This window comes from Mytilus galloprovincialis, chromosome 12 (genome assembly GCF_965363235.1).
Source record: "Mytilus galloprovincialis chromosome 12, xbMytGall1.hap1.1, whole genome shotgun sequence".
Taxonomy (NCBI): Eukaryota; Metazoa; Mollusca; class Bivalvia; order Mytilida; family Mytilidae; genus Mytilus; species Mytilus galloprovincialis.
This window is the reverse complement of record NC_134849.1, coordinates 44,918,904-44,932,231: the sequence shown is the minus strand read 5'-3', so window position 1 is coordinate 44,932,231 and position 13,328 is coordinate 44,918,904. Positions and strand designations below refer to the sequence as shown.

Genomic DNA, 13,328 nt, shown 5'->3' with positions numbered 1-13,328 from the left:
TGTATTATGCGTTTGTTTGCATTATTATATAGATATCAAAATGATATTTATATTTTTCATTTTGACTTTTGTGCTTGGTCTTGTAACCCGTTCATCCTTTTTGGACTCTTTAAAATTTAAGAGTATATCCTTAATTGAGGTAAATTATATGGCCTTCCGCACAGAACTGAAGAGACATTAGATGTCGAAATCCGGATATGGTTTAGCAATTTGTGCACCACATTTTATCGGTATACCACTTGAACAGTGCAGGAGCCCCTGTTTATTGTTATTTCTATATACATATTAAATGTACTTTTGTGTACTGTTATTCCTTCTTCATCTGTTGTTCACACTATATGTTTGTATGTACTGGTAAATGCCCCCGATATTAGATAGATAGTTTATAGATAGTTTATTCTCATAAAACCATGCAAGTACAAAGGTTACAGAGAAGTTAAAAAATAATATACATAAAAATAAAAAAAATGCATTAAAAATGCATAAAATTCAAAATTTCGGATGAGATAACATATATAAGAATATATAGAAGAACCACTGCGAGGGTACAGTGGCATCCATGTACACTTCCCAATCGGGATTAATGGAGATGTGTCACTAACGTACAACTACGACAATATTTTTCAAAAGGACAACTAATCCCAACACAAGGGACACCGGGAAGTCTGTTATTAAGGTGGAGGAAGCCAAACTACTCGAAGAGAACCAGCAGGCGAAAACAGACAAACCGGAGATATATAAAAAGATTGATCTCCAGGTCAAAGTAGGAAACAACTCTGACCTATCAAGGTCCCAAAAGTACCCATTTTAGTTTAAACTTCGGTCTGGGTACCAGATAAGTGTGTGGGAGGGTGACAATCACCCTTGTGATGTACTCAAATTTTAGCGCCCAGAGTCAGAATCGAACCCGAGACCTTCAGCAATGTAGCCATCGGTCTTACACTATGTTAACATGTCAGAATGCACTATTATATTATGTATTTTATGTATTTCTCTGTCTTGAGTGTTCTTGCATGTATTTGTACTGTATTCCCGTCATGCAATGTTGTCATTTTAGTGGTATATTCAACATTGCTGCAAAGTGCGAGGTTTCGCTAGCCACAAAATCAGGTAAAATCCACCCTTTTTTCATAATATGTCCTGTACAAAGTCAGGAATATGGCAGTTGTTATCAAATAATTCGTTTCTATGTATGTTGCATTGTCGCTTGTTTTTGTTACACTTCAGGTCTTCTATGATTGCGTTGGTTTTGGTTTTTTTTTTCAAATAGTTGAAATGTTTCCCTGAGTTTTGGTTTGTAACCCGGATTTGTTTTCCCTCAATCTATTTATGACGTTTGAAACAGCGGTATACTACTGCTGTCAGACATTGAAATACATTACTCCATTTTCACTGAAACTTGAATTTACAAGAATGCATAATAAAAGTTCTGTGCTAATTAATTATGAGGCTTAAATAATTTCCTTTTTCATTGACATTAAATAACGCGTTAAATTGCCCTTTTCTTACTTGCACCCTGCACTTTTCAAATCCTGGCTAGAACACTGTGTCTCTATTTAAGAGTGCAAAAGCTCTTGTATAAAGTTATTTGTATTAACATCTTTTGATTGGATTAGTTTCTGTAATAAATAAGGGAATATTGGATGTACCGCTGACACTTTTTGTTTCCATTTGACAAATTCTTCATAGCACTTATAAAATATACAAATAATTATCTTTGATTGGTGTATTCGTTTTTAATGGGTTTTTTTTCAATTATGATGCATGCTTTAATACGAAATGTACCTTTATTCTATGTAATCCATGTCTTTAAATCGACACTTTAAAGCCTCGCCATAAAAACAACAATTTTCCTTTTTAATTTGATTATTTTTTAATTCCAGAAGTTGAAAATGAAGCAGCTATTGATCGTCTAAATCTTCTCTTGGAGGAAAACGGATTATACTCCTGCTGTGATACTACAAATGATGGAAACTCTTTCTTCCGTGCATGCAGCGATCAGCTGAGTCGTCTTGGGTTGTCTAAGATGGATCATTTACAGCTCCGACAACTTATTATTCCGCAAATGAGAGATATGTCTGATGTAAGTTTACAAACATTTCTTTAAAAGAGGGACGAAAGATACCAGAGGGACAGTTAAACTCACAAATAGAAAATAAACTGACAACACCATGGCTAAAACTGAAAAGAAAAACAGTAAAACAATAGTACACATGACACAACATAGAAAACTAAAGAATAAGCAACACGAACCCCACCAAAAACTAGGAGTGATCTCCGGTGCTCCGGAAGGGTAAACAGATCCTGCTCCACATGTGGAACCCGACATGTTGCTTATGTTATAACAAATTCGGTAACTATCCTAATTCGGTAGGTCACATTCATGTTTTAAATTTGTCTTTTCGTATTTGATTTACATAGATATATTAAATATTTCACAGTAGGTTGATTTATCTATTTCTTGATTGACGGTTCCTAAGGTCGGTCTTTTATGCAAACTTTTCTAACGCTCTTATTTTAAACCCTAGAAAACCCTATGCATTTATTAGAGAAGTTTTCATTAAATATTCTTCAAAGTTTGAAGTTTAATGTATACAGAGTTTAGTTGCACTTGTCTAGAGATAAATGACCATGTATAAAATTTTATAGACCATGTACAACTTTAGTCAGCGGGGTTTATGATGTAAGTAAACACTCCATTCAGATTAATAAAGGACCATGTAAACCCCATTACATATGTTACTTTTAAGTATATTGGAAAATTAGGAGTTTATATAATAGTATAATTCAATGGTCACTTCATAGATACAAAAAGTTAGTACCGACGATTATTACATTATTTGATTAGTGGGATACTTTCTCCGGGTACAATAAAAACACCAATGTATGTTCAGTTGGGGTACACAGATAGTTCACCAACTAAACAAACTTATTTATATATGACCCGGAAAAAGTATCCCAAGTGATGATAAAGCCCACTTGGCCCTTTGGGCCAGGTTAGCTCAAAAACTAAACAAAAAACAAAATCTCTTCGAACACAAATCTGGTTTCCCTTTAAACTGGTCACAGTGTACCGTATAGCGGGTTATTTTCGCGGGGTGTTAATATTCGCTTATTTTCGCGGATAGATCAAAATCGCCAAAATAAATTCCGCCAATTTGAAAGAGCTAGTGCAAAGGTATCGATAAAAGTTTTGAATTCACCAAAATAAAAACCGCCAAAATATTTCGTACACCTTATTCAATGAAAATCGCGAAAATAACCCGCTATACGGTATTTTCATTTTAAACACCAAATCTAGCGGTTAATTTTGATTAAATTTTGTATTTATGATAACTTGCGCTCAGTGATATTGTTGTCTTTTTTCGAAACTACCTCTACCGTTTTTTATTGGGAAAAATGCATATTTTTTATTGAAATTGGGAAATTTGTATTTTTTATTCTTAACACATCTCCGATTTTATGCTGACCTTTGCTGTCTCTTTTGCACTGTTTTTTCATGCATATTTTGGTAGTCAGACATTTTCAAACCTGAAAGGTACTTTTTGGAGGGGGGAAAGAAACCAAAACAATCATGGTACTTAATGCATTGAAAACCACAGGTGTTACAAACACGATGATGATTCTGATCAGAAAACTGGATCTCAAAAGTGCTTTCTAATATCAAAATAAGAACATGAATACGAAAATTACAAACATTACTACTAATGCCATCACTGTTTTGGGAAAATGTAAAACTTTTTGGGAGGAATTTTGAGCCATTTGTTTTGGTAATTGGGAATTTTCTCTAGGGGAAAAGGCCGAATTTCGGCTGTAATTTGAGGCAAACAATATCACTGGCGCTAGTAGTGTTAGAATGTTGAGGTGTAACTGCAAGTTATCTAATGTCTACTATTCCATGTCAACACAACATTATTACAGACTAATTTTGAATTGATACAGATACACGTAATATACAAAGAATATTTTTTTGAATAATTAAAGGAAAAGAAAAAATCTGTCAATTTATACAACGAAAGTTGGGAAACATACTTAACAACGATTGAAAAGGAGGGAGCTGTTGTCGGGGATATTGTTGTGGAAACAATGGCAAAGTTTTTGCGCAGAAAAATTGTTATCTACTCTCGTTCTTATCCCGATGAAATACGAAAAGAGTTTGTGAACGACGAAGCTGGGGTAAATGGACCTCCACTCCTACTTGCAAAAGAAAAACTATTCTATCAGAGTTTGAAAAGGGGTGATGGTAACGTAGAGGTTAAAGAAGAATCACACATTCTTAGTAAGTAAAAAAACTATGTTCAATTATGTATGACTTACGAGTTCATTTCAGAAAAAGTTTATTGAAAATCTAAAACAATAATATTCATAGACGAAGTATGCAAATAATTTTCATAACAAGAAATATTCAACGAACGGCATATTATTTCACAAATGTGCAATGCTCATCAATATTGTTAATTCACAAATAAATATTTTGATTTAGTTGTGTTGAAGTTTGTCTCATTATTCATTTATACACACATTATGCACCATTTTATAGTTGGTGTGGTTTGTAACCCGGATTTATTTTCTCTCAATTGGTTGATAACTTTTGACCAGCGGTATACTACTGTTGCCTTTATTTCAATCACGGGCTTTGATCCAAAGTATTTTTTTCTCGTTAAAGTTGTGAGGAATTGGACGAACAGTGTTCACTTTCTTCGTATTTTTAGGTAAAAATTAAACAGATAAACGGCAGTATTGCAGTAAACATTCTCAGCAGAACTCATACAGAATCTTCTCAAAACAAAAAGAACAAGAAATGACTTTCAAAGTTTTAAATTCATTTTCAGATTAATTAAATGCCCTGTCATGTAACATGTTTAATCCCACAACTTTATAGTGATTGTGTGCATATATCTCAGTGATCTTGTTACCTTAATAAGAAGGTATATTTCATATCTTGATATGGGAGACTTAAAAGCATGAATTATATGACAAACATGATGATTCCAACTTTCCAATTGCCAATTTCTCAGCAGTAATTAATTTATCCTCGGTTCAATCGCATGATATTTTCATATCTCATTTTATACGTTACGCTTGTGCATGTCCATATTTACACATTTCTTTAGCAGCAGAATGCTCTTTATATAAAAATCCTCAAACACAGTTCTGTTGAAGAACGTCTGAAATCGACACGAGAGGGTGTCCATTACGGATTGGTCGACATAAACGATGTATGTGTCTCGTTTTCATAGCGAGATGTTTTCACATGAATATAAAGTACTTTTATAATCATCAAATTGCATATTCACTGAATGAGTCCTATTTGACAATTTTCGGATCTATACATTATTTGGACTAACTGTGGTTTCTCCTGACGGGCGGAACGTGCAGTACAGGAGACACACTTTCCCTGTCAATACACCCTGTCGTACTGCTTAAGGAGTTCATGTAATTCCCTCAGTTTTCTTGATTTGATTTCAACGCTTTTCAACTTTGAATTTGAATGGCCATCTGACTATTTTGTTTTAGTATACTAATGAGTCTTGTGTAGACGAAAAGTTATTGGTGTAGGTAGTTACAAGCGGTCTGGTTTCTGTGAAGAACATTTTGTTGTCGTCCTTCTGCCTTTGAAACTTTTAACTCTAAGTGAAGATTTGTAGCTTGATTTCCTATATCACATGGTTTCTTGCTGATCTTATACATGTGTTATTACTTTCGTACGTGTTATATAAGTGATAACATGAATGTGATTAATCATGCTGAAATAATTTATTAGAAAATCTCTTCTTTTGATGACTACTTGGCAAATATTGATAAGGAATACCATATAGTTGGCTTAACTGTATATTTTATAAAAATGAATGGCTGTTCATAATGACCTTTTTGCCCTATATTTCAAGACGATCACTATGGACATGCTAACACAGTCTTTTACAGACCTTCCTCTGCACATAAGCTTTCAAATAAAATTTGGGAGTTTAGCTAGATTCGTTACACAAAACCGCCAACTTGTCATGTAGTCGCCGTCACCTATTTGCAGTGGCTTTAACATCATGTCCGCAGAAAGAGTTATTCTATAAAATTTCATTTACATGCAATGGAATGCACTATTTTACAGCTGTTATCAGATAAGTTATTTCTTTAAAAGGCCCGTTGCAATTTTGACACGTTACTGTAGAGTTTTCTTTTGGTATGATGAATTACGTAAAATTGTGTATTTGTTTTGCAGAAAGACCTGCACCTACAGAATCAGCGGCGACTAATCAACCATCACCTGAAAAGAAACCAAAGAAAGACAAAAAGAAAAAGTATAGTTTTCTCAAATCTTGATACACCATTTATGTGTTTTTATATTTAGTTTCATAGATGATATTCTTCACTTCTTTAATTTCAACATATTTTAGAAACGATGACGTACGCTGTGTTTCTTTTACCCCGCAGTATTACCTTTCTATTCAGTCTCTCCGAATCGAGCAAAGGCTTATACGTTATTTCAAAAGAATAGTGCTGTTTTTTCAATGAAACTGATTTAATGACGATAAAAAGAAAAAAAAAAGATACAAAATGGACTCTTTGTAAGTCGAAAACAAACAATCTTATATTCGTGTTGCTCAGTCTTTAATTTTCTATTTTGGGTCTTCTGTACTATTATTTGTCTGTTTGTCTTTTTATTTTTAGCCATGGCGTTGTCTGTCTATTTTCTATATATGAGTTCGACTCCCCCTCTGGTATCTTTCGTCCCTCTTTCATGGCGAAAATATAAAGCAACCAAAAGACAAACAAAAAACCAATTGTTTTAACATTTTTTTTTTCTCAAAAGGATAATTAGATAAGACACAAGTTTTTCAACTTATCGGTTGTCATATATGGGGCAGATAGTTTACAACTGTCAAAACGATAAAACTGAATATGTATTTCCAAACATAGGCAGCTATTTGAGTCCTTATGATGTTCGATAACTCTGATTTGTTATGGTTTACAGTAATACACAATTGAATCGATGGGAACCACTTTAATAATTGTTTTGTAAGCGAAAAGTCATGATGGGGTTGGGGGATGGATGATAATACACAAACATAATTTCAGTATATACATCCATTAGATACATTCATTGTTGAGGGTTGTAATGTTGATAAAATATATTTCATTTGGTCTCTGGTTGAGAGTTGTCACATTTACAATCATACCACATCTTCATAGTTTTTGATGGAACACAAAGGTAGCTGTATTTCGTTCATTGATCTCAATAAAAGGAATCGATTTGTTTTATTTATACGGAAATAATGCAGTATTGAGTCAAGCAAAAGAACTTAGAATTCGCAAAATTTATAATTTCATGAAACATTAATAAGACAATTACCTTTTAATTAATACAACGAATATTTTAACTGTTGGCAGGCTTTGTAACATTTGTAAGTCAAATGGTTATATAGTAAAGTTATGTTTTGAATAAACGGTATTAGAATGAAGCTGGTACACTTAACTCTCACTTGCACCGTAATATATTGCAGAAAGCTCGTAGATGAACATAATATATCGAAATCAATTGCAACCCCATCTGGTGACGATGGAACAAGAACTGAACCTAAAGTTCAATTTATTCCACAACAGCGAATGGACGATGGGGCTCAGATAACTGGCGGCGGAAACCCTTCAAATACTTCTTCGTCACAAAGTCCATCGAAACCGAAAATACATATGTCTGCGGATGAAAATACTACTTCGTCAAAAGCTTCGTCTAAACGTAAAGTGTATATGTCTGCAGATGAAAAGAAGTTAATACTCAACTCTTATATAAAGCAAGAAATAAAAAGCGACTGGGACAAACTTACGGAAACTGTATATTCACAACGTTATTACTGTTTACCACGAACAACAGTTGAGCATTACGAGAAAAATCTTACCACCGCCAACTTAAAACAGCGAATCAAATACTTTCTCCAGTCTGTGATGAGAGGAAAGAAAGAAAACGAGAAAGATCCCGATGTGATTCGGCTTATCTCAAAGATTGTATGAGCCCACACAGAACAAGTCAACAGAGAAATTAATAATAATACCTTTTAGTTTTACTCAATATATTAGATATATGTAGTTTTTAATTATTTTATAGATTGTATTCAAATTATATTTAAATTCAAAAGTTTGTATTTAATATGAAAAAAAATTTCAATAGACAATTGTTGTTCTTTCTTTTTACAAATGTTTTTTGTACATTTTATATATAAGTTGCAACAAAATACCATGATTTCATAGTTGAAAGTTTAAGACGATTTACATGTGAAATAAATAAGAAAATTGACTCCTCTGGCGTCATTAAACAGTTGGTACTATCAAAACACTGGATATGACGTTGCATGAAAACGAATGCGTAAAAAAATATATAGTTACTTGAATTTTATGCTTTATTAGTCGCCTACTGATGAATTCGAAGTGGAGTTTAGGTTTGCACTCAATCTGGCTGTCTGTATGTCCATCCGTGAGTCTTGCAAATAAGTTTTCCACACTTTTTTCATGAAAATTCGATCAAATAATCCGTTTCCATGCTTTAAGTTACTAACTTGATAGTTGTTATATAGTTTACACCATGACAAGTTATTGATCAAGTTGGAATTTTGTTCCAATTCAAAAAAGTGTGAAGCGGTAGGGGACTATGTATTGCCATGCACAGAATGCTTGGTTCCATTTAAAAGCCCATGCTTAATCTTATGGTTTGGTACCTCAGGAATAGATTACCTTAGCTGTATTTGGCGAAACTTTTAGGAATTTTGGTCCTCAATGCTCTTCAACTTCGTACTTTATTTTGCCTTTTTAACTTTTTTTGGATTCGAGCGTCACTGATGAGACTCTTGAAGACAAACGCGCGTCTGGCGTAAATACATAATTTAATCCTAGTATCTATGATGAGTGTATTTGTGATAAAAACAACGAGACGAAGAATTAAAAATACATAACAATAGTAAGAACTCCAATTGTCTCGTTTCAAATGATTCCGATTACAGAAAAAAAATCATTTAGCAAAAACGACGCTTGAAATAATGTAGAGTACAATAATTACATAACATTTTTAAAATTTGGTTTGTGATTTATTTAATTGCGTGCAAACTAAAGTGCATATCTAATTCAGTAGATATAAATTAATTTTATAAATTGATTTACCCTTTCTGTGTGTGTGTTTTGTTCACACATTTGTATCACAATGATAGAATTATATGCGACTGTCATAAAAGTAAAAGTTTTAGCAAGCTATAATACCGGGTGTAATCCACCGTTGTCTTCACAAGGAAATGCCTGTACCAAGTCAGGAGAAAGACAATTGTTTTCCATTCGTTTGATGTGTAGGCGCTTTTAATTTTCCCAATTGATAAGGGACGTTTTGATTTGAATTTTCCTTAGAGTTCGGTATTTTTGTTATTTTAGTTTTTTTAGGGGGAAGATACAAAGGACCAATTATAAATCATAAAACAATATATGGCTTAAATTGACAAAAAGACAAAGAATGTTCACAACCAGGATTACTCAAATTAGAGCCACATGAACACTAAACATATATATCATTTTCCAGTAAAAGAACTTATTCATGAAGATATGTACGAATCCATTTGTGTTAGCCGAATGTTAAACTCAACTGAAGTTGTAAGATACGAGACATACTAAACAGTCTCGTATTGATTTAACGATGTATGGTAAGCACAAAGTGTTGAAAAAAGTCAATTATTTTTGCATGAATTTAAAAAAAAATGTTGATAATTTATAGCTGAAGGCTTGTCATTTTTTGAAAATACTTAAATACTGTAATTTGTATCAATATATACATGTTGGACATACTTTGCAATTTTCTTTGAATCGACCATTGAACAGGTTATACCAGTCAAATGTAACTAAATATAGAATCAATTCACATTCACTTAATGTAGAAACTGGAAGATACTATAATATTTCCCGGAAATGAGTGTGTTTGTTCTATGTGTGATAAGAAAGTAATCGAAGAATAATATCATTCAAGCTGACAACTTGTTCTTGATTCTACCCGAAACAATTAGTCAGCTTTATATAGCAAAATCAGTCTTAGATATATTAAATCCAAAGCCACAACACTATGTTCGCATTCTTCCTAAAAAGTTCCTAGACTTAGCGCACACAAGAATAGCAAAAACTGAAAATATTGACGCCCAAACAAAGATACGACGCTTGTATGAGAATTTCAGGATTGTCTTGCCCTGAGCCATTTCTGAAATTGCTCCTTTACACAATTCTATGTTTTGAATCTGTACTTCATTCATATTTGTATCATGTGCCATCTTAAAATGCTTTCAATGCTTCCTCGTGCATTGCTAAATCCATACATGAACATCCGTAAACTGTCAGAGAAATATAGGGTTGCTGATTTCTTTCATCTAAGCAAACCTCAAGGTACTTTTTAAGACCTGAAATGGCTTCCATCGTTTTTCCTGTTTTCTCTTTTTTTAAGACTACAACGTAATGGGCCACTACAGTCGATGAAACTTGAATGTCGTGGTTCCGATGGTGTTTTGTCACATGGCGACAAAACCTGGAATCTAACGTTTCTTTGAATCATTCTGAATAAACTCGGTAACTATATTCATTGGAAGACACCGATTTGCGAATGCACTCTTCGGCGATTTTCAAAGCTTTCTCTGCATTGTCGTCATAGGAATATTCAGCATAGAAATCTGGGTTGTTCGGACATAGACGGATTGCAGTTCTGTAACATCGCTATGAAAATTCTAAGTCATCTGCTCTTTTGTAATTGCTTTTTTGTCCACAAGTTAAAGGCACAAACAGCATTGCTAAACCAATTTTAGTTTATTGTTCGACTTTGCAGGAACAGAAAAAATGCACATCAAAATCAAAAAACGATTTTATCTTTCTGAAACATAAAATGCATTTAACCTTTTTACCTCTAGTGGATACCAGACCATAAAAATTTTCTAACTTGACAGGTTAGTCTGCGCAGTTTTTGTCGATCCTGCAGCTTTTGTCGCAGAAAGCTCGACATATGGATAGTGATCCGGCGGCGGCGGCGTTAGCTAACTTCTTAAAGCTTTATAATTTAGAAGGTGGAAGACCTGAATGCTTTATACTTTGTATATGGATACCTCATGTTACGAAGTTTCCGTCAGTCAAATGTCCACTGTCCTTGACCTCATCAAGGTTCATTGACTACTTGAAAAAAAAGATTTTTTTGTGATGTTAAATTCTCTCTTATTATAAGTTATATGATAACAATATTTGGTATGTGCGTACCTTGCAAGGTCCTCGTGCCCGTCAGACAGTTTCACTTGATCTCGACCTCGTTCCGTCGATCAGTGAACAAGGTTATGTTTTGGTGGTCAAGTCCATATCTCAGCTACTATAAGCAATAGGTCTAGTATATTCGGTGTATGGAAGGACTGTAAGGCGAACATGTCCAACTGACAGGTGCCAACTAAGTAAACCTTGACCTAATTTTCATGGTTCAGTGGTTATAATTAAGTTTTTCTGTTTTAGTATTTTTTTCTAATACTGTATGCCATGGGTCTACTATATTTGGTGTATGGAATGATTGTAACGTGAACATGTCTACCTGGAAGGTGTCATCTGACCTTGACCTCATGTTCATGGTTCAGTGGTCAAAGTTAAGTTTTTGAGTTTTGGTCTTTTTTTTCTAAAACTATATGCAATAGGTAAACTATATTTGGTGTATGGAAATATTTTATGATCAAAATGTCAGTCGTGCAGGTTTTGTTTGACCTTGACCTCATTTCCACAGTTCATTGCTCAGTGTTAAGTTTTTTTTGTGTTGGTCTGTTTTTCTTAAACTATACGAAATTGGTCAATATATTTGTTGTATAGAAGAATTTTTAGCTGTACATGCCTGCCTTGCATGATTCATCTGACCTTGACCTCATTTCCATGGTTCATTGGTCAATGTTTAGTTTTCTTGGTTAATGTAAGGTTTATGTGACAGTTGAAATAAAACTTTATATTTAGGATTATCAACATAATATCAATGATAAGTAAAGAAGGCGAGACATTTCAGTGTGTGGACTCTTGTTGAGGTGAAAATAAAGCAGTTTCAATGTGTCCATGTGTTATGATGAACCTTAAACACACTGCATTGAAATGTAACCTCTGATCGTATTGTTATGTAATATAAGGCAGGCATTACCTGTGAATGGGGACGAAGTCTGTATTAATTTTTTTTTTTATTCAAACATGTTGATAAACGGAAATACCGTAACGTTTCCGATAGTGGCTCTGTTGTTAGGGATTTAATTGTGACGTTATTTAAGTTATGACGTCATATTCAATGTAAACAAAGAAACGCTGTTATCAGGTAACGTTTTTTTTCATATCAAACAATAATTAAAAATGATTGGGTGTTGAATTCTTTCCTATATTTGTTGATATGTTGATAAATAAACATTTTATTCAAAGTCTCATGCCAACAAGACCGGAACAGGAAGCAACAAGACCGGAACAGGAAGTAGATCTGAAAAAAAAGTTAACAATTTTGAGTTCATTAGTAGAATGAAAAATTATTTTAAAAAAAATAATTTTTTTATTGATTTTTCTACCGTAATTTGGGACTTCGTCCCATATTATAAGTGGTAAAGTATCCTTATGATATACATATAGTTCAAATAACAATCTAACTAAAACATATGATACGTGATATAAAATACTAGTAGACATATAGAACAACAGATGAAAGTTATCATTCAGATTTTGTATTACAACAATATAATCATTAAGTTGTCATTATCATAATGATAAAAACTAATGATGTCAATAATTCAGATCTGCTTATAGGGTTACATTTGCACCTTTACTTATTTAAAGAGACACTAGCTACAAGATATATTCAATCATTTATGAAAGTAAAAAAGTGAAATACAATATCTTTTTTAGCAGCCAGTATGGTTCAATTTTGTTAAAATAAGCTAAGAAACACTGATGATGTATGGATCTCATTGTATCCGTGTTATGTTTATATCGCTTAGACCCCGTTTACACTGGCAACGAAATTGAATCGATCTTTATTTGAATCGATCTTAAAAAGACCAGTTCGCGTTTACATTGCAAAAGCAAGATTGATCGAGATCAATCTTATTTAATCCAGTGCGTTTACACTACAACATAAAAAGAACCGGTCCGACCTTCATTTTCCTATCAATATATAACATTCACCTGAAAAAAGATCGATCGCGATCGCTCTAAGCGTTTACACCAAAAAAAAGATCGACTCAAATAAGATCGCTCTTTTTAATACCACCTCTAGAGGTAGACTTTTTAAGTCCGATTGAAGATCGATTTTACCCGTTTACACTGGACCAAAG

The 13,328-nt window shown here is 33.4% G+C and overlaps 1 protein-coding gene across 1 annotated transcript in view; it reads left to right on the top strand.

Moving 5' to 3' along the window:
* LOC143053910 (uncharacterized) overlaps positions 1–8,060 on the top strand; it is a 40,313-nt gene extending 32,253 nt beyond the window's left edge. Inside the window, exons 10-13 of the mRNA XM_076226706.1 lie at positions 1,884–2,083; positions 3,985–4,279; positions 6,218–6,296; positions 7,500–8,060. Of these exons, the coding sequence (XP_076082821.1) occupies positions 1,884–2,083; positions 3,985–4,279; positions 6,218–6,296; positions 7,500–8,004 (1,079 nt within the window). The 3' untranslated portion in view covers positions 8,005–8,060. The remainder of the gene's footprint in view (positions 1–1,883; positions 2,084–3,984; positions 4,280–6,217; positions 6,297–7,499) is intronic.
* The last annotated feature ends 5,268 nt before the right edge of the window (positions 8,061–13,328 follow it).